Here is a 24,132-nt window from a genome sequence, read left to right on the forward strand (position 1 = left end):
CTTGATGTTTGTATCGTAGTTACCTTCGAGATGAAGCTCCATTAGGGTACTCTCCTCAACTCCAGACCTCCAGTGTTGAAGAATATCCAAGGCATATCTAGAGTGGAACGTTGCTCTCAGACCCTACAAAGCTCAAGGCCATGGAAGAATTATTGGATTATGACCTATGATCATTTCAGGATAAATTATGGCAATTTAGTCCATGGATTAGTGGAGAGATATATTAGTTTAAAGGATCTTTTCACTAAACAACTAATAAAGATGGGAAATTGCATGGAGGAGGCACCTCCCTTTAGAAAATTACATTTTGGCCCAGAAAACAATGCAATAATTAATGCATGGTTGCCACTTGTAACATGAGCAAGCAAATTTTCACACCCAGATTTGGATTTTGGATGCTTCCAATGAATCGCCCTTGTCATATACGTGCAGGCAATACTGGTTTATAAATTGGACAAAAGCTGGTTAGGTGAGACCATTTTGAGACCATTTGTTTTGTTTATTGGGTTTTCAGGTTTTGGTGTATTTATAATTTGTGAAAGGTCAGCGAAGGTGGTTCTTGTAAATTTTGAAAGGAGTTGGATGGGTGGAGTGGGACGACAGTACGTGTTGGGTTGAGCACAAATATTGGTTCAGAAGCCAAACATGAAGGTGACTACTAAACAGATGCCTTTCTATGCTTCTAACTTTGGCTCTGTTTCCATAACCACCCTATTGATCAAAACTCTGATTTTTGCTTGATGGATTTTTCTCCTTTTGATCTTTTGTGAGGTGGTTTCCTGTGTTTATTTGATTCTTGATTAAGTTTCAGGCATAACAAGAGAAGCCCATTTCTGATCAAGTGCATATTTTGGTGCTTCTGATCTTGTTACAGCATCAAAGAGCCTGAGAAAATCTGGTGTGCTTCTCTGTCTTTTTGAAGTAATGATCTTTTTCATTAGGTTAAAGCTTGAAGTTTCACTTTCATTTATCTTCTCTTGTTGTTCTTCATATGTTTCCTCAATTGATTTGCTGTTGATGAACTGAGCATAGAACAATTTACCAGTCCAGAATTTTCTCTGGGATGCAAAAGAGAAAGTAGTTGGTGTGATTGTTGGATCATTTGTGAGTGAGTTGAATCTAGTTATTGCATGTGATCTATATATGCCTTTTAACTGGTTACATATACATCCAGTTGTAGACATGCATATCTTAACCTTGGTAAAACATTGAATTCATTAGCTCATGCCTGAAGTCAGCATTTACTCTTACTTCCGTAATCAGAGCTTTGAGAAAGTACACAATTATATTCGGCTATCAGTTAAACTTTACACTTTTATAGGTGAAACTTTAGATTCAAAGGACTGAAATTTTAGACGATCCCTAACATGATGCATTATCTGGGGCAGCACTTTAATCTCATTCAATTTGGACTTACGTTGTATGGGAAGGCTGGAAACGAGTCTTTTGTATAGTAGCTATACTTACTTGTGTATTGTGCATGTATAAACTTGTAGTGCCGCGCATTTATCTGCATCAGCTGTTGGGACCTCATTTGAAGTCTTTATTTACCCCATTGGCCAGGCACATCAGTCAATCCAATCCTGCTTCCCAAATATTTTCTTATTAATCGGCAATGGGGGCTGTAGTGGGAAAGGCTGAAAGCCCTAGAAGTCTTTCGATATCTGAGACAAAGCTGGAGGCCAAAATGGTTGAAGCAATGCAGAGAAGAGCAGCTAAAGGAAGTGTCATGAAATCATTCAACTCCATAATCTTGAAGTTCCCAAAGATTGATGAAAGCTTAAGAAATTGCAAAGATATTTTTCAGCAGTTTGGTGTGTATTCATTCTAAACCCCCCCCCTCCCCTCCCTCCTAATGTCCCACATGGTTGTTAACTGTCATGATTTTCTATACAGATGAGGATTCAAATGGCGCAATCGATCATGATGAATTGAAAAGAGCTTTCTCAAAACTGGAAGTCTCGTTTACAGATGAGGAAATCGATGATCTCTTTGCAGCATGCGATATTAATGAGGATATGGGAATCAATTTTAATGAGTTCATTGTTCTTATTTGTGTCGTCTTTCTTCTGAAGGATGATCAGAATGCTGGTGAAAAAGTATCCAGAACACAAAAGTTGATTATATGATTCTTTTTACGCTACACCATTTGTCTGCAAAGCAATTTATGATTTACCATTGTGTTTCTTTTTTCTTTTTTCTCGTTCTGCTTGTATTCCTTGACTATGCTAGAAAGTGGATATGGGAATGCCAAAGCTGGAGGCCACATTCGAAACATTGGTGGATGCATTTGTGTTCTTGGATAAGAACAAGGATGGTTATGTCAGCAAGAGTGAGATGGTTCAGGCCATTAATGAAACCACAACAGGAGAACGCTCCTCTGGGCGAATAGCCATGAAAAGATTTGGTTTGTTCTCTCTTTCTCTCTATATCTCAAAGCAAATAATACTGAAGCACACACATACTTGCATACTACGTCATGTAGATCCTTAATTCTGTACAGATTGTTATTAATTCTGAACAAAGCATCCTTATCGAGAGATGTTACTATCAAGTAGCCAAGTATTATTCATCTGTACGCATCCACATGAGCTATGGTTGTACTTGCAGAAATTACTTCAGTTCGATAAATGATATGAAGTTAGATGTTTGATTCACTGAACCTTTTACTTCTTTGTTGTTGCAGAAGAGATGGACTGGGATAGAAATGGAATGGTGAACTTCAAGGAGTTCCTTTTCGCATTCACTCGATGGATTGGAATTGACGATCTTGATGATGAGGATGAAGAGGAGTGAAGAAGAAGAGAAGGTTCGATAACTTTTGGCCACTAGATGGAGTTTCCTCTTCTTTATCATGGCTGGTATTATAGAGCAAGTCAGGGAAGCTCCTTTACAAGGCCTATGCTTTTAAACAATAATGTCCCATGTAAAATGATGTTATCATTCCTTCTTTGAGGTGACCATGTAAATAGTTTGAAGATAGACCTATTCCCATTCTCTTGCTGCTAAACAATTGTTCTTTTAGTTGATACTTGCTGACATGCAATATGTAGCAGGATTTTCAGAACATTGCTTTGCTCTTTCTTGATTTCTCACATAGACAAGAGATGGTCAATCGAAACAAAAGGGTCACGATGCAAAAATGTTAACCGTATATGACTTTCAAAATTAAGAACAGAGGAGAAATAAATCTATCTGTGGCGCTATATACTCTGAAGCAATGAAGCACCTTAGAAGTTCTTGTAGAAATGAATTTACAAGAATATCTGAAGCAATGAAGCAAGACAGAACATCATAGAGAATGCCTTGAATAGCTACTGAATACAATCTAAAATAGGAGTACAACATATTCCAATCCATAAATTAAGACCATAATATTTTTGCCTACTACTCATGTACAAACCATACTTAACTTGTTCACAAAACCCATGACCATAACAAAACTGCCATCACACGCTTAAAATAGTTTTTACGACAGCCTAGGAGAGCTAATGCTCTGACCAAACTGTCTAGTGCAACATACTAAAGCAAACCCCCTGAAATCAAACCGTCCTCTTTCTAAGCCATACGTTTAGCTCTCTCGAACAGTAGGTACACACACTTCATATAGAAACAAGTTAGAACTGGCAGACAATGGAGTTGCCAGTGCCCCGATGGCAGTTGGAGGATTGGCTGACACAGCACCATCTCTGGTGCGAGAACTGTTGTTTACTCGCAGAAACTTACAAAAGAAGCTCCAAGAGCTCTCCAATAATGAGAATCCCACTACCCTCTGGTCTTTGCCCTCTTCATACCACCGAGACTGTTGTTGAAGGGTGACACAGAACCAGACATGGGAGAACCCTCATCACGAAGTGTACCATTGAGCATTGCCAATTCTCGCAGCTGCTGCTTCTTGTAGAAATCTTGAGATTCATCCTATATTAATTTCAGCAGCAATAACACAATTAATATAGACATCATGCCAAGATTCATCTCTTGCAGGTGGAATAAACAAAATTTACTAGAGAGGAGGTGAAGAAATCTTTTCTTTTGAGAAGGAAAGGAAAAACATACCACAGGCCTGAGCAGATCTTCAAGAACTTCACGCGCTTGCAATAAACGAGCATCGATAATTTCAACTGGTAGTTCTGCCTCCACAAGTATATGAAGGGGTTCATTCAAATGTTCATACCCTGGTTTACCTCTCATCATATCTTCCTGTAAGACAAGAATATTACAGTGCAGTAGCATTAGATACCCACATTATGAGGAGTCAGAACTGAACAGAAAAGTAAATTGTTACAAAAAAGAGTAACAGAAACTCCATCATAAGTGCCTTTTAAAACTCACTTGCAAACATTAATGTGAGATCAAGCCCACTGATATGCTATGTGCAACTATAAAAGAAAAGTACATTACCCTGGCTGGATCCTTTATGCTACCACGGCCCCTGATCAGAACACGGCACTCAGTAGTTGCTTCCACTCGCTTAAGAGAGTTCCCTCTAGGACCTAGCAACCGCCCAACAAAGTTATACTGCAACATGTAGGAGATTTGTTAGGCAGCAGGAGAGAAATTCGGTGAGATAATAACCAGCATCTAGTATTCATCTTACAGTAGGATATTTGTCAACAGGAATATCCACTCTGATTGTCCGTTTAACAATTAGACCAGATGAGCTACCTTGAGAACCATGCCAATTTTGTGTTGGCGGGGGCTGTAATAAAGTTGACATCTGGACATTGCATCAGAACTATGTTAAGAAAATAACAGATAGTAGTGCTTATTGTTCCCTTTTGCATTAAAATAACGACAAATATCAATCCTTGAGAAACCTCCGAGATCCCAATATTCATTAAGCATCATGTTACAGTTTGAAGAATATGTACAAACCAGCAAGCAACAAATAATGAAATAATAATTCAGACTGTACACTTTAGCAGACAGAATGGAACTGAGAATCCAAAAGATGATGAATTTCAAGGTATCTACCAGAACCACAAATATCATCATTATGCATTCCTTTCCCCACCCCTACCCTCCCTTTGAACCCATAAGAATAGCTTAGATGTTTGAAAATAATTTTAAAGACAAAATGGTAGCCAAACTTAATAGTTGAACAAGTATAACTGAGAGGTTAGTACACCACACAAGACAGTCAGGATTCCCATTATCTTCTATCAAACAAGCCCTTTTCATATGTCATATTCCATACTTGATAAACAACAATATCGTTTTGATTCTGTCAAAAAGAAAAACACAGAATAATGGAGAACCATCCAAAATGAAGGAGGAATCCAGAAGCAAAGCTAATTGGTTATTTCTTTGCATCTCGATGTTAGCTTCAGACTACCTGTCACAAAGTTGCAATTCAATTGCACATCTAAACAAATGTTAAGAGTTAGTATGAGATGTAAGAGATCGTGTCAGGAATGCTTCCAAAATACAGTAAAATTAGATGGACAATAAGGTTATGTTAAGTTAATGGTTAGTATCCGTACTTCTGATTGAAACCGTGTTGCCCATCCGTCCATATCGGCACCTCCATTTGAAAACATTCCTCCAGAAGCCAGGGGGCTAGCATGTTCAAGTCCACTTTGACCTAAAACTGATGCATTCCCCAACAGTGTAGTTACACGCAATATTTCTGCTCCAAAAATGTCAATTTCCAAGAATAAGATGTACCAGTTAGCATTTGTTATAAGGTTAGCAGTCACGACAAAATGGAGAGACAACACCGATTTTTTCTGAGTCAGTTAAAACCAATGCTTCCCTCAAGTAATAAATTAACTTTAAAGTGTGCTGAACTACCAATTAATGATAAAAGTTGATGAAGAAAGAAAACCTATTCTTTGTAAAGATAGTGGTAAATTCTTTATAACTACTAACACTGAATGAAGTAACTCATACAAGAGAACCCAACTTGTTAGAGAAAAGGAAAATCCAGAAATGAATACACACCTGGCAAGGACCTCTATTTTTTGTAGCACTAGCAGACCCAAGCACTTAAACATATATATCAATCTCAAATGTAAACCAATGTCAGCTCCTGGATTACTCTAGGAGAGAAGGAAAAGCGTATAAATACACAGATAGAAAACAGGGAAAGAAAGAAGCACACAATATCTGCTCTCAGTTTCAGAAAAGAACATCGAGATCAGGTATCCCTAGGAACTAGCTGGCAAGCTTTTTCATACTGAATCCCAATATCAACTACAAGCCAAAACTATAGACCAAACACCAGCTGATACCTTCTGGTTGGCTGTGATCTTGTAGTATTTATGTATCTGATAATGAGATCCTTACCATAAATTCTCAATGACCATATTATGGTTAGCTCTAATATCGGTAGTACCATATTATGGGCAGATTGATTAAGCAGTTATATTAAGATGAGCCGTGCCTCATATGAAGGCAATCTATATTGACAAACACAACCAATAAGATATGCTCCAGCTCAGACTAATCAAGCCACCTATATTTAAGTAAAAGAGGTGTTTGACGAAAATGGGTATCAAAAAGGATACAACGAGAGGAACTTATCCATGATTACAATCATGGAAGTGAACATACAATTACTAAATCCTGGTGAAAAATGCACCTTCTCAACAATTCCAAAAGTTATCATATGTAAAAGCTAGGAAAGGGAGACCCTCTCAACTTTCAAATGAACAAAGAGTATACACCTATCTTGGCAATGAGCCAATGTCCATCAAGTCAGTTTAGAATTATCCACATAACCCACTATTGTGGGTACTACCCCTGACACAAAGTAAAGACCCAAACCTAGTTCAGCGATGGAATTGACTACCAAACTGATCAATTAAACACTGTTTTCAATATACTTCCCTAACAATGACCTGAAGTTTCAAAACAGTCACACAATACAATGCCAATTCAATTTAAATCGTACAAGAAAACAAACTTTTATAAAGCTTATACTACAAATATACCAGAAGTAATCAATCACATCAAGTTCACAAATACGACACAATTGAGCAATAGAAGAGCATCTCTAAGACCTTACTGCGCAGAGCTTGTTACCAAGTTAAATTAACTGTATGTCAATTAAGTGGGCGATGGAATTTAGCCTATCTCATGGGACCACTTTAACGTGTATGAACTGTTTGTTAGCTTAGTCATGTTATAGGAATAAGTTCCTGACCGGTAAAGTTAGTCAAACCATGCATAGTGTCCTCAGTTAAAGAGTTAATGCTCGTAGTTGTTAAAAGTTATATTAGTGCTTGAATCTCGACACATGAACACCTACATGCACTAGTAACAGTAGTTATAGTAAACGGTTTACAAGCTGAACCAAGAGTTCGGAACTGACCTTGGTTCAACAACCTGAAGCAATTCGGCAGCACAGGAAGAAATGGACCGAGCTTGTGACGCTCCCCGAGCAGCTCCGATAGATATCTACACAGAAAAATTAATCACATCACAAATCGAGCCAATCAAGCAATCGATTCCGCAAGAAAACAATCAAACTCCAAGAAATCAACAATACTGCAACCAAGAAGCACTAGATCATTAACGATTCAGTTCCGGATTAGGTTTAGTTACTCAATCAAAGCAAGAAACTTCATAGAGTTAGATTCATCTATATAATCACTATTGGATTGAACAGAACAACAGTTACTGGTTCAAAATCGACTAGATCTCAGAAGAAAGAAGGAGAGCACTACTTTTCTTGCTCGGCGACGAGAGCGGCGGCGGAGGAGGAGCGGAGGCCGGAGATGTGAGGGGAGAGAGGCGCCGACAGCGACGGCGAGTAAGCCATGTACCTTCCACCAACGCCTGATGATGATGTCATCTCAGTAGCCCAGCGTCCGATCGTCGTCGTCGTCGTCGTGGTGGACTTGCTGGTGCTCTGATCGTCGGCGTCGGTGTCGGCGGCGGCAGCGGCTTTGTGTGGTGGAGGGGGGCTGGTGGGACGATCCCGATTCCCTACCAGACGATGTGTCTCTCTGGAATCTCAATTTTCAAGCTCTATTGCGTCGGTGGATTTGCTTTTATACCTGACTCTAGTTTTACACTGCTTAGTTTTACTTTCACCCATACACTGACAGTAACTGCTCAGTAATTCCTCACAGTAATTTCTTTTCTCCTCTTGCTTGTGGGAGTAGTTTTTACTTTATAGAACCACTGCATATGTATCTATACCACTATGCTATTTTTATCGACATCACACGGTTTTTTGATCTACCTATTAATAAATAAAAGATGAGTTTGCTAGACACGGACACACGGTAATGGAGACAACTATTTTCCGAATTATTCTTATTGTGACTTGGAAATAAATTAGTTGTCATCCATTTTAAGATAGCGACAGGCAATGATCAACTAGCTTTGCGCATGTTAAAATCCGAGTGGCCATTTAACCTCAATAAGATTGCATCGCATTTGATAATGTCAAGATTTAAGTAACTGTAGTGACAAGATAAGAGTACGAATTAAAATAAATAAATAAATTTGACCCTAGTTTATTTGTTCTCAAACATAGCACTATAACAAGCACTAAGACAGGTTAAAGTAGAGGGAGAGCTTCAATGTTGAAAGATTGGAGGAGAGAATAGGAAGAACTTGAGGAAGTGGTTTGCACATGAAGTAGACAAGTACATCCTGGAGTGTCTTGAGTACATGGCAGAAATGCACATGATTGCTCTGGTGGAAAATGAATGGCCCCAAGCATCATGTTCTGGCACAAATAGTAAAGGATGTAATGGCCTTTCAAGTGAGCACAGTAGCATGTGAATCAGAGTGAAAGATTCATCATCACTTTGTAACTTTCTGTTTTTCTGGCAATTTTTCACTTTCCAATTTCCAGTTTAGAGTAACTTCTTTAGCTGTAAATTTTCAGGTGTAATGGTTAGATTTGACACTTCTGAAATATGGAGTTCTACATATCGGCAATTCTGCATGTGTTTGTAATCTAATGCCATAAGGAATTTACATGACAATTCACCCCGCTTTGTGATTCTAACATATCGAATAACGTGAATTAAATCTTGCCCACTAAATGGGATCCCTTGTTAACTTGTATCTATCATGTTGTCCCCTTGTTGATGGAAACTCCAACAAAATCTATAAAGTCAGTGTTTTTACCCACTTGTGCTTCTGCATTCCTGTCTGCAACTCCAGCATCTTCTTGCTCTTGCTTCATCAATACTCAATAGTTACGCCGTAATCGGGAATCCTCATTTCCAGACATGCATAAGAAGTTGTAAGCAAAGTTAGTGGCAAAAATATTCTCCATGCCCACAGATAAAGTGGGCAAAGTTCGTTCAGTCTGAGTGATCACGGAAGCGGACAATTCTGTTGATGCTTGGGAAAATCTTGTTGATGGGAATGATTCTGTTGATAAGGGATCTCTCATGACGATAACTGTCAATGGAAAAAAGAATTATTACCAATAATTATCTGCAGTTAAAAATAACAAAGCATATCAAGAAACAAGGAGCAAGAACATACATGACAAATGCCGATGTGCAGAAGCAAGCGACCCCAATGGTAAAATGAACAATAAAAGTAGCCCAGAAGTTCTTCCTGTCTAGAAATATTCTCTCAGAAATTATAGTAGTTATTCCTGAAAACAGCAAGACCTTCCATCCTTCAGGTAAGCATTTGTAAAAAGAAAACGAGGAAGAATCCTGTGAAAAGAAGGCAGAAAAATTAGAGCATACATGGCTACAAGGTTAAAACCACTCAACAAACAAGCAAGAAAAATGAATAAATCATACCTGGAAGTAATGCTTGATGAATGCCCCAGAGTATATTATTCTCAAAATCATATCTATACCATGTCAAGGAACCAGAGGCCTAATTTTATTGGACATATGCACAATCCAAATTACTTCTGATAACAGCTTTCAAACTGATGAAAAATAATCAATATTACTGGGTTATGCAACTTGCAATTTTATACAAACAAAAGATCATCAACTGTTCTTTATTATTGGACTCAGATATGTTTTCAGGCCAATTGTTCTCATTCATTGCTATAAAACTAACAACATAATGTTGTTAGCTTGTGAAAAAAGAGTGCAAAGGAGATCTGAAGAATTTAAAAAATAAGCAGGTGAGGAAAGGTGAGACCCAAGGGTCCATTTCAGAATGTTATTGTTATACACAAATGAAAAAAGTGAAAAGGAAGCAAAATGAGAAAAGAACAAAGTGAGGACTGAGAAGTTTGAGGAAAACAGCTGGAGTACAAAAGTAATGATAAACATAAATGTTGCCAAGGATCTTCAGAACATATCAACACAATCTTACTTGAGAAAGGATACTCAATGAATTTGCCAAAATCAAGCCCACTGCACCGGCGGAGTTTACCAGCAGGATATTTAGTACTACATATATGATCGTTATCAGCACAGATGGCAGATTTGACCATAGGAGTTGGTTTTTCTTGGCAACTGCGTGTACAAATGCTTCAGAAGTTCCTGCATATCAAAGAATGAATTTCAGTTCTGGCCTGCTACTTTTATGCATACAGGTGCAGTATTTGAATTAACACAAGACCACTAATGACTCCATAAAGGTGAACCAAACAATTTGAAACATTCACAACATTCGAAAGGTCTACCACTTCCAAATCTAGAACTTTAGTAGATCGGTGAATACATGTCAAGAATCTTAAGGTATTCCCTTCGCTTTTAGATACAGGAATTCATCATTCTATGGGAAATAGACTTGAATGTTCACATCTCATTGATTCTTATCATAATTAATAACTATTCCTTTCTGTTATCTGTTCTGGTAGTAGGCCAAGACAGTTGCAGAAAGGACATGCTGATATGCCTGTGAATTTTGAAAAATAGAATCAAAACATTACTCACCATTCATCGCCAAAACAATAATATAAAAGCAATAGTATCCAAGGGCTGTTGATGCTTCCCCATCACTCCATTTTTGACCATACACCAATCTGATGAGAGAATAAGAATAACTTGGGCCAAACGCCATAAATATAAGACCTACAGGCAATCCAAGCAGCATGAGACCAAGAAAAATAGTGACGAAGAAACAGCTGTAGAAACAATGTTAGTTCCTCTTTTGACTGATGTCAAAATCAGAACCTTCCTACAGAAATGAGTTCACAGGTAGCATTTATTGAGTGATGAGATATAAAATCAGAGTCCCATGAAAATTCCCTATCAGAAGGGTAGCCTCTAATTTGATCACTAAGGAATAAAATCAAAGGTTAACATAAATCTTCTCACTACCTTGATCTCATGTTTTGAAGTAATATAAATGAAGGCATATCTGCATGATAAACTCAACTTTATCTTTTACTTTTTTCAGTAATATTATCCAGGTTTGTCACAGTTGTCATATTCGTTTGAGGATTGAGATGCTAATGACTTACCTATTTATGGAGACAACATATATACACATTCTTATCTTGTATTTGTGTAAAACAGAGTAAAAGAAATGGAAAGGCGCACACCTATTAACATAACCAGCTTAAGGGCCTCTGTAAGGCTACTTCCCAACCTCTTGTCTTTATCTGGGTCTTTTCCTGTCAATTAAAGACATCAGGAGAAAACTAAAGTTGGTTAGAAACTTAGAATTGAATCCTGCATGATGTAATGCTATTTCAATGCCACACAACTAATGGCATCCCACTTCTGAGAGTATAACTTATAAACTGTAGATGGAACTGTGGAGCTTTCTCAGATGGAAGCAAAACCAGTAATCAATTCTAACGCAAATCACTAGAAACAAAAAGCAAAATAAAATTTGACTCAAGATTCGGAAAATGCAGGTATATCATCAAAATAGCTACAGCAAAACAGAGGAGAGGAGTAACCTGATGCAGACCTTGCAAATGTAGCATAGGTACTTTCTTCAAAAGGAAGAAACACCATCCTCACCACCAGGCTCCCTGAAATGTAATAAATTTAATAAACAAAAGGTCCAGATTACTGACATAAAATTCGGTCAAAGTAGTATAGGTACAAAAGAAAAAAAGAATCAGCTCTTATTAAGGTGATCATGGTATGGCCCAAAATATTGGAACCAAGAAAATTACCTAAATTGTCCACAAATCCATATACAGCTTGGTTATAATATGTTGCCCACTGCAAAAGCACAAAATTTTGTCCTTCCTGAAGGATCAATTTCACACAGGATTGCAAAGCAAACAACTCACACATCTTTAATAGCTCTCCATCATAGTTCTTCTTATCCTTTGCTCTGTGAAAGGTATTAAGCTGTTAAGAACAGTACACATCGATGATAACCTTAATTTAACAATCTATCCTTTCAGCTAAGACTTCTAATTGTCATTTTGGATGAATTACATATGAATAGGAAAAAATATCGGACCACAACAATGAATATGATGAGTAAATGATGAGCATAACTTGCAACAATATTCCAATCAACTACACAAATACACATTTGATCACTTACAAAGAACTTTCAAACTTGCCCCGGACAAAAGAAGTCATTTCTAGTTCTCTACTATAAAGAAATCAAGGGATGTGATGACCAGAAGTTTCACCTAGGATCTTATGAGTTCCTTACTTCTCTTTCTCTTTTTACAAATAACGGTTTTCAGTCAATGATGGGTTATAGAGCATTATCTTGTTAGTTACTTCCTTGTTGCAACAGAGAATGGGTCTTCACCATCCTAATTTTGTATGTACATACACACAAACACATAACAATGTACAACTAGGAGCAGAATATAATACCTGAAGGGGAAAAGAGCAGAACTTCTATATGGACGAAAACGAAGAAAGTAGACCCAATACCCTAGGAACAAGCACATTCCATAAGCCGTTTGTGACAATGCAAATATAATCTCTTTTTCCTGCAGCAGATCAATTAGGACTTTTAATTAGAATCTGCATCTAACTCCAAAAAATCATCAACTTTGGTTCTATAGTAGACTGTGTGTCAGCATTGATTTTGTTTCATCATAGCCTCTCAAATAGTTAGTTAAAATAATAAGTGCCACAAATTTTGTTCCATACACTTCAGTAACCATAAAAGGTTCTACTAAAGAAAAGCACGCCTGGCTAAGGAACTTATGGGCATCATCAAATTTTCCGAGGATATTTTCAGAGAATATGACTAAAGGAGAAGTAAATAAGATTGTTACAAACTACCTGGTTGGCGCTATATGGAAATAAAGAATATGTGAGCGTGTAGTTTGATCAAAGATCTTACCATGTCAACTCGCATGCCAAAGAGAATGGCTGTTGTTATGCAGCGAAAAAAGGTAGCAGCTGTTTCAACTGCTAGCCTTAGTTTAAGCAGAAGCAAGTTTTGAGAAAGGATATACAAGGGCTCTGCCAATAGTTCTAATATACACGCACTGCCTGCCAGATACATCAACTCAGGTGAGTGATGCATTACTATGAATAATGAGTTCAATCAAGCAGAGTTAAGTCCAATCATCAACAAATTCCGAAATTTAAGCAATACAAATGATTCAAAAACCACAAGTGGATTTATAAGCAAACACATGTCATCATCATAACACTAAGATTAGCCACAATATCCATAGACATGGAGAAGCCAAAAGCAAAAAAATGACAATTTCAAAGGCCATAACAGATCTAACAATGTACCTGTGATCAAGATCCCTTTCCCATATGGATCAGAAAAGCTCAAGCCTTTCCACCAAAAGACAAAACCGGACGCTGCAGTAGTAATAATGATTCCACACGGCGGAACCAACCATGCAAATTTCATGATCTTTGCTATATTTTCTTCTGTTGAACTACCATCGCTGCAGCATAACACACATTGATCATAAGTCCTTAGTTACTGCAACACAAATGCATTACTAACAACCTAAATTAATCACCTTTTCATGTCCTGTCGCAGACATGCTCGCCGAAACCCCTCCCGGCTGAGAAACAAAACGCAATTCACAAACAACGGAAACTGTACTCCATAAAGCTGCAGCAAAACATAATTTTTTTTCAACAAAACAATCCTGAATCAATTGAAAGCATTCCTCAAACCCATAACAGACATTGCATTGCTAGAATTCTACTGCATTATGAGGTTAGACTATTCTCCAATTCCATTTTAGACGTATCAACAAACTAAAGCTTGAATCTTTTCATGTGGGCTATAGTAAAACAAAGTAAACACGATAAGCATTGTGATTTTTACCGCAAAGTCTTCAACTTTAAGGAAATTTCTGAGGATCACAGCATTGACTATGAATGGAATTCCTCTTGAACACAACTGGGTAGCTATGCAACACAAAAATTGGGTAAATAGTAAATACCCAATTTGCATAAACATGTGAATGGTAAGATTGCTGAGAAAACAAGCAAGGAAAGACAAGAGAGAAGGAGGAACTGACCCAATAGGTACTTGAAAGTGCGTGAGAAATCCGACGAGCTGGCGTCACTTGACGATTTGGTGTCAGACGATGACGAAGAATTTGACATCTTGGTGGAGTTTGATTGGGTTTCACTTCAGAGTTATGGAGCCAAAGTGAGAATGAGAGAACTAATCTAGTTACTGTTACTGACGCCCGCCTAACTCCCTCTTGTGTTTCTACTGTTGACCAACTTGACTGCTGCCTCGTAACCTTCACTGCCTTGAAACATTGGTTAAATCGGTATTGGTAACTTGGTATCTATAGGATTGGTGTACATTATCAAACTTGTGGATTAATTGTGTAGATTTTTTTTTATATTTAGAATGTGCGGTCAATACACTACTTGAGCAGCGAGCTAACGAAACGAATGTAAAACAGGTAATCTTCAAATCTGCAGATCCTTCAGCTTGAGTAAGCGAGATCGTGTATGATCTGAGATCAATGAAATTATTTCTGTCACTTCACAAAAAACATTTATGAGACTCACTAAAAAAAATTTGAGAAAATATCAAGAATTTCATTTAACGGGAAAAACAACATTACAAGTTTATGGTGGTAAAAATAAATTCTTGACTTGTCTCCCTACCTGAAACACAAACTCATTGTAGTTGATATTCTATCTAAAAAATGAAAATACACGGAGTAAAAACATGATCTTAATATGCGCTGCCTATATACATTTTTCATTAGTAGAAGAGTAGATATAGGGATATGAAATCGACACTTTTTAAATTATAATCTACACTTTTATTTTTTATTTTTAGTTATTATTTACATAAAAGACAAAAGTTAAGTTGGACAAAATTTAAGTCTGTAAAAATAGAAATGACAGTGGATTTCACTTCCATAAATATATGATGAGTTCATGACTTACTGTCTCATTGTACTCATCTACACAATGGATGCACATCACCACCACACCCTGAACAACCCTCATGATCAGCCTAGACATACGCTCAGCCTAGACACCCTGTTACTCCCTGAAAACATAGACTCGTCTTTAAAAAACAACAGACTCGTAAATTATCAAACTTGAATGGCGGAGACGGGAGAGGCCGCACCGTTCAAGAACCTCACCAGCCGAGAGTACCACGGCCACGATAGGAAGGTAACTCTAATCCTATCTAATCCTCCCACTTAAACCCTAATTTCTCCTCTCCACGCTCTCAATTCTTTCTCCGTCTAAAAGGTCCATTCCGTGGCCTGGAACTGCACCGGCACCAAGCTCGCGTCGGGTTCCGTCGATCAGAAAGCTCGGATTTGGCACATTGAGCCTCACGGACAAGTAAGCAAGCTCCCCTCCTCTCATTTCAAATGTGTCCTTGCTATTTCGATCAATATGTTAGATTATTATTGTGTTTGTTGCAGAGTAAGGCGAAAGGTGTGGAGTTGAAGGGTCACACGGATAGTGTGGATCAGCTGTGCTGGGACCCAAAGCATGCTGATTTAGTTGCCACTGCCTCCGGAGACAAGACCGTTCGGCTTTGGGATGCTCGCAGTGAGTTTTGTTATGTATTAATTTGAGAGATTTTCCGGTGTAGAGGTAGAGTTTTGATGTGTGATTGTGTGTGTGTGTCTGGGTGATGCAGCTGGGAAGTGTGCGCAGCTAGCGGAGCTTAGTGGGGAAAACATTAACATTACGTATAAGCCGGATGGGACGCACATTGCGGTTGGCAATAGGGTAATGTTTGCTTGTGAATGTTTATTTGATGGAATTTTTGAATAGTGAGTATTAGTAGGTATGGATGTTTTCGGTGTTCTGATTTTTTTTTTTTGTTCCGTGAATTGCAGGATGATGAGCTGACGATTTTGGATGTTCGGAAGTTTAAGCCAATTCACAAGAGGAAGTTCAACTATGAGGTAAAATTTCATAGACATGGTTTTTCTTATGACTTGTATATTGCATGTTCCCTAGAGGCTTAGCTTTCGTAGTTTAGCAATTTGGAAGAACTTTGAAGATTAACATTGAGAAAGTCAATGCTTGTGAGCAATATGCAAACTTAACCTTAGAATTTATCTAGAACACAAATCATAAGAGGGTGTATCAGCACATGTAAATGTTAATTAATCTCGCTTTCTTCTGAAGTTCAAGACCCAATCCTTTTCATTATATTGTTGCTGGTGTGATTTCAGAAAGGAATAAATTGTTTTCTACAAATTGAATATGATTTGATATTACATGAAAAAAGCTGTATTTGATGACTAGTCCATATCGAAGCTGTAATACTACAATGTCTATCCTTGCGTTTTTGTTGTCAAAAGGCTTTTGTCAATCTATTCCACTAGTTACTGGATGTAGAATTGATGTGCAGCTGTGAGAACATGTGTAACTTATTTGAGTCAGCATGAATGCTTCAATCCAAGGGATGCCTCTAAGTCCTATTTAATCTACTTCGTTTTCAGGTTAATGAAATTGCTTGGAACACAACAAGTGATATTTTCTTCTTGACGACTGGGAATGGTGAGAACAATATCAATTCCTTTTTTTTCATTTATCTGCTGGGATCATTATTCTAATTACATATTCTTCTGATCAGGTACTGTTGAAGTACTATCATACCCGTCTCTTAAGCCAGTTGACACTCTCATGGCTCATACAGCTGGATGCTATTGCATTGCAATTGATCCATGTGGAAGGTATACTGTTCTTCATTTATCTAAGAGAAAACCACCTTTATCTCATGTTCCCCTTAACTTGCTGTAATAGTTGAACTGCCTAAAGAAGCATGCCGACTCTCATGGATTCCATCCTAGAATGCATTTGTATACAGTATTTACATTGTTCTATTCCTCTTCCTCCCCACAAAGTTCTCTTGAAGACCATCAGGTCCTGCTTTAAACCATCTCATCTTCTATAATGCTTTTTTGTACTATGACAGATATTTTGCTGTTGGGAGTGCCGATTCCCTGGTCAGCTTGTGGGATATCAAAGAGATGCTCTGTGTGCGAACATTTACAAAACTTGAGTGAGTTCTACAGATTTCCTGTCATAATATTATTTTAACAAAGCTGTAATTGTGCAGTTATTCAATAAAATATGGCCAATGTGCATATTTTCTCCTCTTTAGTTACTGCAGTTTTTTTTTTTTTACTATTGCTGCATACACATTACTGCATTTCTAGTCCTGTTATGACCTCTGTTTGTACTTTTCGTCAGATCGCCTGTGAGAACAATAAGCTTTAACCACACTGGAGAGTATCTTGCTTGTGCCAGTGAGGACTGGTTTATTGATATTGTAAGTATCTTATAGGGCTTCTTACTCTGTAATGCAACTTTAAAAGAGCTGTATGGAAGAATGCTTGACTATAAGGGCAGCTTCTGTCATTTTACTATAGCTTTATTTTATCTATATTTTTCTTTTTGCTTAATTTGGATATACCTAATTCATTAAATTGCTGCTGTATGAAACAGGCAAATGTTCAAACTGCACGGACAGTGCATCAAATTCCATGTAGGGCTGCCATGAATAGTGTGGAATGGAATCCTAAAATCAATCTTCTTGCATATGCTGGGGATGACATCAAACCCCCTGGTGAAGGTATAGTACTGTTTCTTATTCACACTCATCCACACAAGGCACACTTAACTGATGCAATGTTTTGGTCCGAATTTGTTGCAGGTATCTTTAGGATATTTGGCTTCAAAGGTTCGAGCTAGTGTCTAATAATTAGATTCTGTTTTGCCAAATTCTACTGGACTGTTAGTGGAGGACTTTTGTGCATTTCACTCTACCTTTGATACTGAAATTCCACAATCCAAAAACAGTTTGTTAGCCTCCATTTAGTTCTTTGTGCTCCATTTTGCCAATTGTAGAATACATATACGTGTATTATTCAGGTACTGTATCTGCCTAGATGCCTATTGTGTAGTTGCATATCGTCTCTTAGCAGGTATTTGATAGAGATGATCAATGATTTCCTATCTTTCATCTTGAATATGTTCTTGCAATCCCAAAGAGGAAATGTGTAACCCGAATTTGAATCCGAGCATTCAGGCGAGGCTAAGCACATTGAAAGATGTGTTAAACAGAAACTATTGTTCTTGCAAGTAAAGAGACTTCATTGTCACCAGAAACTATTGTTGCAAAATCAGCATGATGAAATTGTTAAGCAGCAGCAGCTCTCTCTTCAATGCTTTCATTCCCACTTGCATTATCTTTCAAGCCAAGGTTGGAATTCGTCAAAAACACAGATGACTTGCCACCGTGAATTTATATCCCACCAACTTCGCTACTTCCGTCTTCAATTTCATCAAAAATTTCTCAATTTTTCTCCTCAAAAGTCAAAACTACTTCGAAAACAAGATGGTTGGAACTTATCTCTCTATCATAGAAAAATATAATTTTAGACATCTACCAACACCTATTCTTGAAAAGATGATTCGCATAATATTGAAAAAACATCTACCTAATCTGAAATGTCAAGTACTCGTTCAGACGATTTTCCTAAAGAATAAATAGGAAAATACTCACTAAAAAAAATAGGAAAATACAATAAATACAAAAGAAAACGTTAGTGAGATTTATATTCCACACATAAAAAAAGAAATAAAATTAAAAAAGAAAATAAATAATTCTGGTGGGTCCAGCAGATTGAGTGCTCTCAACAACTAAAAAGTGGCAATCCACAATCCCAAAGCGCCAAATGAAAAAGAAGAAAAAGGCAGCAGTCTCAACTCTCAGAGATGCAGACGATCTCTAAGGCCTCCTCCGCCATGGTCTCCCTCTCCTGCTCTAGAGTCCGTCCCTCTCTCCGATCTCTCTTCAATTTCACTGCTCCGTTTCTAATTCTTCTCCATTTTTCACTTTTGTGCTAATGACAATTATGTCCTTGTAGGGGAGGAGCGGGCTCTGCGTGTGGCCTGGGATGAGACAGCTTTGCTTCAGGAAGGGCCTACTGTATGGATTTATGCAACTGATGTCAGTACCGTTGAAGTCGTTGCGTGGCGCCGCGAGTCGGTCGCTCGGTGTTTCTCAGTTCTGCAGTGTTTCCAAAATCTCGGCGTCGCTTCAAATCGAATTGGTGAGCGCTTCAGATCTCTCTAGTGTTTTCGCATTTCAACAATCTGTGATAGTCTCTAGATCAGTATACACCGTGTCGAAAATTTTCGCAATTTTGGTTTGTTATGAGTCTGGCATTTTGTTGATGTGATGGTCAGTGAAGTATGTAGAGTGATGCCGTGTGGTCGTATTTGCGGTAATGATGTGGTTCAGTAATTGTGGATTGAGTTTCGATTAGTTGCTAATATTACATTATGAGGTATTGCCAGAGTCAGAAGTGGATGTTTTGGTTAGGAAATGTTGACTTAACAGTGAATGCTGATTATCATAAACAAATACTTTTGGCTGGTTACGCAAAAGATATTGGGCCTTTTTTAAGTCTTCGTCTTGATTAGAAGTCAGAGTGACATTCCTGAATGAAATTTGAGATATTGTATCTGTTCATTTCCACAATGGGGGTCTATTCCCCATCTTTTTTCCTGTGGATGTGCTTGTTGTTTATTTGTTCGAGTCTATGGATGTACGTAAGTGCACTCATAGTTTCGATGTATTCATACTTCTTTACCTTAACCAATAGTTCATATCTACAGATATAACAGAGAGAAAAAAAAAAAACAGTTGGCCTTTACGTATTCATTGTCATTGCTTCCAACGTGAATTTAATATGGTTTGTCATCTGAAGGTACCGTGTCTTAGAGATAATTACGCATATCTTTTGCACGATGTGGATACCGGCACAGTTGGTGTTGTTGATCCTTCTGAAGCTGTACCTGTTATAGATGCTTTGAGTAAGAAAAATCGAAATCTGACATATATATTGAATACTCATCATCATCATGACCACACTGGGGGAAATGCAGAGTTAAAAGCAAGGTACGGTGCAAAGGTATGGTAGCATTATGTTTGCTGATTTATTGTTTGGTGTCCAATATCATTGCTTAGTTTTATTTATTGTTATTTCAGTTTCTTGTTTTAGTCTTAGTGTTCAGCAGACATTTTCCACAACAGTAAATCACTAAATTGTAATGGAAACAATTATTTAGAGTGTCGTTCTTTTTTCAGAGTTGTATCTTATGTGACATGTAAATACCTTTCATACCACTCTAGAGCATATATATGCTCAGCATTACACTTGAAGTCATTTAACTCTATAAAGATCATATGTTGGGTAGTGTCATAGGTGGGAGGATATGACATTGTGCATTAGTGATTACACTACTTACATGTAGAGTAAAGTAACCTACTTAGAATCAATATATCATTTTTATTGCCCCTGGATTTCTTTGTTGGGGGTAGCATCTCACAAATTGTAACTTAAATTTTACCCATAGGCAAGCTGGTACTCAAACGTTCAAACGGCATCCATCTGTTATATTTGAACGTTTGTACTATGCCAAGTTGTACACTGTTTCAGATATGTAGAGAATCTGAATTCGAACTGCCTTGATCTTCTTTGGCCAATAGTTGCTACAAAGTCTACAAATTTTTTTTTTCTGCTAGGCTCACTAGTTTTCTGGACATGTACTTATGAACTTATTGCTTGTAGGTGATTGGTTCTGGAATAGACCGAGACAGAATTCCTGGCATTGATATTGTTTTAAATGATGGAGACAAATGGATGTTTGCAGGCCATGAGGTCCATGTTATGGAGACGCCTGGTCATACCAAAGGTCATTACTTTTACTTGACTACATAGTCTACATTCGACCAATCCATTGAACTGTCCTGTTAAACTCCCCATTTCCTTATGCCATTATCATAAAGTATGGCTATTGTCGGTGTTTAACTAGCACTCACCAGTTCTAGAAGAAATTTGCAAGTTTCTTTCAGTAGTGTTACCTGCTAGAATCAAATTGGCTGGATACCTAATCCATCTGTGAAATCTACTTTTTATTTCTCATTTTGTTGAATTCTAGTGTTTCGTTATGTATTTGGATTTGTGAACTTTAGCATATTGGTAATATATTCTGCTACCGCCTTTTATTTCTTCCATTTCAGTTACTGTGAAAAATCAAACTGTTTTAAATCACTATATGCCAATTAACTTTTCTATGATCAGGGAATCATGCTGTCGACTTCGTTTTCTTAAAGTTACTATTTGAAATTTTGTACTAAATGGAATTGTGGTATACAAGATTACTAAAATATTTGTAAATATGCTGACCTTGAAATAGAGTCCCTACAAAAGAAAATCAGAGTCCCTACATTGCAAACTGCAAATAGCTTTATAGATGTAGTTCTACATTCAATTACATTTACTGATTTAAATATGAACTACCATTCTTTGCTTGTTGTTTTGTTATTTGTTGTTATTTATCTTTTGGTCTAATTTGCTGCATGCAGGTCACATCAGCTTCTACTTTCCTGGATCAGGGTCAATATTTACAGGAGACACTTTGTTCAGCCTATCATGTGGCAAGTTGTTTGAAGGAACACCTGACCAGGTAATTCTTGGGCTATGCATTATGTCTTTAATATGATTTGATCAGTCAAAACTGGTGCTAGGTTAGAGTTCGGGGAGGGAACATCCTGTAAACTGCATGTCTAAAAGTCTAAATTAGAGTTGATTAGTTTCCCAATCAAGGAATTGAAATCATGTATCAGCAGTAAGGTGTACATGATTTATCATTTGTGAAATAATAATATCGTGAGTCTTAAGTCCACAATATCGTTGTTTAGGAAAAAAATACTCGTGTGTGTGTGTATACATCTACTTTTTAGAAAAGTAATCATCTCTCTTCTCACAAATATGTGGAAATCTTGCTGGCCATTAAAAGAAAAGAAGAACCCGAAAACAAAATAGTGAGGGTCATGTTGGAAGTTTCTTTGAGGGGTTACTTCCAGAAGATTTTGCAGTAACTATTTAAAAACAAAGTTGTAGTTATGTGTTGCATTTGTCTTTTATGATTAATGCTCGGCCTTGAGATTAAACATAAAAGGAAACTTTGCAACTTAATGGGGGTTCACAGGAGTTAATAGGTGAAAGTGATCCTTTGGTTTTAAACACTTCGCAGGCTCGCAGCAATGAGTATCTTGTTACATTTATCTAACTTTATATATACATATATTGTGTGTGTGTGTGTGTTCCAAAATCTGTTTATTAATCAGTTGATTGTGTGTTACAGATGCAGTCTTCCCTTACAAAGATCATGTCTTTGCCCGATAATACAGAAGTATATTTTGGTCATGAATATACATTGGTTAGTCAAGTTACCTTTTCGGTTTTCTGTAAGCTATATAATGTTTTAAAGCTCAGAACAAGGAACTGACTTGAGACAACGATTTGTGACAGAGTAACTCCAAGTTTGCCTTATCTATTGAACCGGATAATGAGGCACTTCAGTCCTATGCAGCTCATGTCGCACATCTTCGCAGCAAAGGCATCCCTACGGTAAAATTGCTGGCTTCTTATTTTAATAGTATGGTCTTTTGAGGTTGGATTTAGTGATCTGTGACTTTAGATCTGGTTGGAAACTCACTTTGATAGTAAGTATTTGATTACATCCTCTTCGGATTAGTGGCTTTTACACCTGATCTGAAGTCACAGGTCCCAGAATCCATGTGTTTAATGAAGCAAGAAAGTATCTATATTTTTATTGGTTTCATATGACAATTTTTCATGTGTTCACGCACTTGATCTGTTTCACGCCCTCATTGTCGAATCTGTTGTGATGTATCAGGTTCCTACCACCTTGTTACTGGAGAAGGCTTGCAATCCATTTCTTCGCACATCCAGTACAGAAATCCGGCAGTCATTGAATATTTCAGCCTCAGCAAGTGAGGCGGAAGCCTTGGGTGTCATACGCCACGCAAAGGATACCTTTTGATGTTTGGCGGCTCCTTGTTTCATTTTCTCTTTGTATAGTAGATAGAGAGAGAGCTCATGCATTTCGTCGAGTAAATTTATAACCATATAATTTTCGAGTCGACTCTTATGGTTTAATTCAAGCTATGCTACTGCATTTGTTGCCAACAATCCCAATTATCAATTTAACGCTCGTTCATTTAACTCGCCCTTGCTCTTCTCTAATTTTTTTTTTTTTTCGGCGAGGGCTCTTCTCTAAAAATTTGGCAGGTAAAGTAATTTAACCTTTTACAAACCAGATCACAATGAGATGATTTGGGCTTATCCCAAAGTCCCAAAACGGAAGCAAAAAGGTCCAAAATCCCGGATATATAATTCAGTTCTGTCGGTGAGTTTTCTCCGTTCAATTGCACTGGATTTTTCTGTAATTTAGTTGTTCCTTACATGTGTAATTCTTCTGTAAAATGTTATGGTTTTGGAGTCCCTCAAGTTTAATTTTCATTTAGGGTAAGGAATCAAGATTCTACTAGTCAAGCTTAGCCAGGTATTGTCAATGTCGGAGGAGGGCTTCGAAATCCCAGAAGATCTTGTAGTGAGAATCCTGTGCCGGTTGTCGGTCAGAACATTGATCCGGTTCACTCGTGTGTCAAAACGGTGGCGTTTTATCATTATTTCTGATCCTCAGTTTGCCAAATCCCACCTCCAGATAGCATCAGGGCAGAGAAGCCTCACCCGAATGACCATGGTTACGGTGGTAGGTTAACCCTTCAGTTTCAATCACGGGAAGATAGTTTCAATGGTTCAGTCCTAGACCTCACCTCCCCGTTAGAGCATCTCTCATGGCTAAATTCTTAGCCAAATTTAACCTATAAAACAAGAATATTTTATGGAATCTTTTTTTAACTTACCAGAGTCTCCCACCATAAGCTAAATTTATAGCATTTTGGCTTTGAAAAACACTCCCACCATAAGCTAAATCTAAAGGTAAA

The 24,132-nt window shown here is 37.6% G+C and overlaps 5 protein-coding genes across 5 annotated transcripts; 3 read left to right on the forward strand and 2 right to left on the reverse strand.

Annotated features, from left to right (window-relative positions):
* Positions 1 to 504: 504 nt before the first annotated feature.
* Positions 505 to 3,408, forward strand: LOC101292979 (probable calcium-binding protein CML21-like). The gene is made up of 6 exons (XM_004294833.1): positions 505 to 651; positions 812 to 898; positions 1,497 to 1,814; positions 1,897 to 2,099; positions 2,233 to 2,407; positions 2,687 to 3,408. Exons 3-6 carry the CDS (start codon positions 1,616 to 1,618, stop codon positions 2,794 to 2,796), a joined length of 687 nt encoding a protein of 228 aa, XP_004294881.1. The 5' UTR covers positions 505 to 651; positions 812 to 898; positions 1,497 to 1,615; the 3' UTR covers positions 2,797 to 3,408.
* Positions 3,247 to 7,969, reverse strand: LOC101292680 (KH domain-containing protein At5g56140-like). The gene is made up of 7 exons (XM_004294832.1): positions 7,671 to 7,969; positions 7,316 to 7,401; positions 5,484 to 5,629; positions 4,598 to 4,717; positions 4,402 to 4,518; positions 4,057 to 4,200; positions 3,247 to 3,918 (listed from the first exon to the last, which is right to left on the reverse strand). The coding sequence occupies exons 1-7, from the start codon at positions 7,796 to 7,798 to the stop codon at positions 3,766 to 3,768; spliced, it is 894 nt and encodes a 297-aa protein (XP_004294880.1). The 5' UTR covers positions 7,799 to 7,969; the 3' UTR covers positions 3,247 to 3,765.
* An 814-nt stretch (positions 7,970 to 8,783) lies between these two features.
* LOC101293277 (protein RFT1 homolog) lies at positions 8,784 to 14,545 on the reverse strand. Its single transcript, XM_004294834.1, has 14 exons — positions 14,318 to 14,545; positions 14,122 to 14,204; positions 13,808 to 13,902; positions 13,569 to 13,729; positions 13,165 to 13,316; positions 12,687 to 12,805; positions 12,020 to 12,183; positions 11,798 to 11,872; positions 11,435 to 11,506; positions 10,824 to 10,961; positions 10,272 to 10,427; positions 9,726 to 9,778; positions 9,457 to 9,635; positions 8,784 to 9,369 (listed from the first exon to the last, which is right to left on the reverse strand). The coding sequence occupies exons 1-14, from the start codon at positions 14,403 to 14,405 to the stop codon at positions 9,270 to 9,272; spliced, it is 1,635 nt and encodes a 544-aa protein (XP_004294882.1). The 5' UTR covers positions 14,406 to 14,545; the 3' UTR covers positions 8,784 to 9,269.
* A 703-nt stretch (positions 14,546 to 15,248) lies between these two features.
* Positions 15,249 to 18,265, forward strand: LOC101293567 (THO complex subunit 3-like). The gene is made up of 11 exons (XM_004294835.1): positions 15,249 to 15,446; positions 15,528 to 15,623; positions 15,707 to 15,836; positions 15,928 to 16,019; positions 16,130 to 16,198; positions 16,742 to 16,799; positions 16,876 to 16,975; positions 17,218 to 17,304; positions 17,496 to 17,574; positions 17,751 to 17,877; positions 17,959 to 18,265. The coding sequence occupies exons 1-11, from the start codon at positions 15,375 to 15,377 to the stop codon at positions 17,994 to 17,996; spliced, it is 948 nt and encodes a 315-aa protein (XP_004294883.1). The 5' UTR covers positions 15,249 to 15,374; the 3' UTR covers positions 17,997 to 18,265.
* Positions 18,266 to 18,958: 693 nt separating this feature from the next.
* LOC101293861 (probable hydroxyacylglutathione hydrolase 2, chloroplast-like) lies at positions 18,959 to 23,345 on the forward strand. Its single transcript, XM_004294836.1, has 8 exons — positions 18,959 to 19,076; positions 19,175 to 19,360; positions 20,021 to 20,224; positions 20,885 to 21,008; positions 21,682 to 21,782; positions 22,464 to 22,538; positions 22,631 to 22,729; positions 23,019 to 23,345. Exons 1-8 carry the CDS (start codon positions 19,023 to 19,025, stop codon positions 23,163 to 23,165), a joined length of 990 nt encoding a protein of 329 aa, XP_004294884.1. The 5' UTR covers positions 18,959 to 19,022; the 3' UTR covers positions 23,166 to 23,345.
* Positions 23,346 to 24,132: the final 787 nt, after the last annotated feature.

The sequence above is a fragment of the Fragaria vesca genome, linkage group LG3, assembly GCF_000184155.1.
Source record: "Fragaria vesca subsp. vesca linkage group LG3, FraVesHawaii_1.0, whole genome shotgun sequence".
Lineage (NCBI taxonomy): Eukaryota > Viridiplantae > Streptophyta > Magnoliopsida > Rosales > Rosaceae > Fragaria > Fragaria vesca.

Excerpts from the sequence above, each read along its gene's own strand:
- LOC101293861 (XM_004294836.1), top strand. The coding sequence starts at position 19,023 with ATGCAGACGATCTCTAAGGCCTCCTCCGCCATGGTCTCCCTCTCCTGC. Across the intron at positions 19,077-19,174 it reads TCTCCCTCTCCTGCTCTAGA|GGGAGGAGCGGGCTCTGCGT; the intron begins GTCCGTCCCTCT and ends ATGTCCTTGTAG. Across the intron at positions 19,361-20,020 it reads CGTCGCTTCAAATCGAATTG|GTACCGTGTCTTAGAGATAA; the intron begins GTGAGCGCTTCA and ends TGTCATCTGAAG.
- LOC101293277 (XM_004294834.1), bottom strand. The coding sequence starts at position 14,405 with ATGTCAAATTCTTCGTCATCGTCTGACACCAAATCGTCAAGTGACGCC. Across the intron at positions 11,873-12,019 it reads TGGATTTGTGGACAATTTAG|GGAGCCTGGTGGTGAGGATG; the intron begins GTAATTTTCTTG and ends ATTACATTTCAG. Across the intron at positions 9,636-9,725 it reads TCATCAAGCATTACTTCCAG|GATTCTTCCTCGTTTTCTTT; the intron begins GTATGATTTATT and ends TTCTTTTCACAG.
- LOC101292680 (XM_004294832.1), bottom strand. The coding sequence starts at position 7,798 with ATGACATCATCATCAGGCGTTGGTGGAAGGTACATGGCTTACTCGCCG. Across the intron at positions 4,519-4,597 it reads CTGTTGACAAATATCCTACT|TATAACTTTGTTGGGCGGTT; the intron begins GTAAGATGAATA and ends TACATGTTGCAG. Across the intron at positions 4,201-4,401 it reads GCATAAAGGATCCAGCCAGG|GAAGATATGATGAGAGGTAA; the intron begins GTAATGTACTTT and ends CTTGTCTTACAG.
- LOC101293567 (XM_004294835.1), top strand. The coding sequence starts at position 15,375 with ATGGCGGAGACGGGAGAGGCCGCACCGTTCAAGAACCTCACCAGCCGA. Across the intron at positions 16,199-16,741 it reads AGAGGAAGTTCAACTATGAG|GTTAATGAAATTGCTTGGAA; the intron begins GTAAAATTTCAT and ends CTTCGTTTTCAG. Across the intron at positions 16,976-17,217 it reads GCAATTGATCCATGTGGAAG|ATATTTTGCTGTTGGGAGTG; the intron begins GTATACTGTTCT and ends GTACTATGACAG.
- LOC101292979 (XM_004294833.1), top strand. The coding sequence starts at position 1,616 with ATGGGGGCTGTAGTGGGAAAGGCTGAAAGCCCTAGAAGTCTTTCGATA. Across the intron at positions 1,815-1,896 it reads AGATATTTTTCAGCAGTTTG|ATGAGGATTCAAATGGCGCA; the intron begins GTGTGTATTCAT and ends TTTTCTATACAG. Across the intron at positions 2,100-2,232 it reads ATCAGAATGCTGGTGAAAAA|AAAGTGGATATGGGAATGCC; the intron begins GTATCCAGAACA and ends TGACTATGCTAG.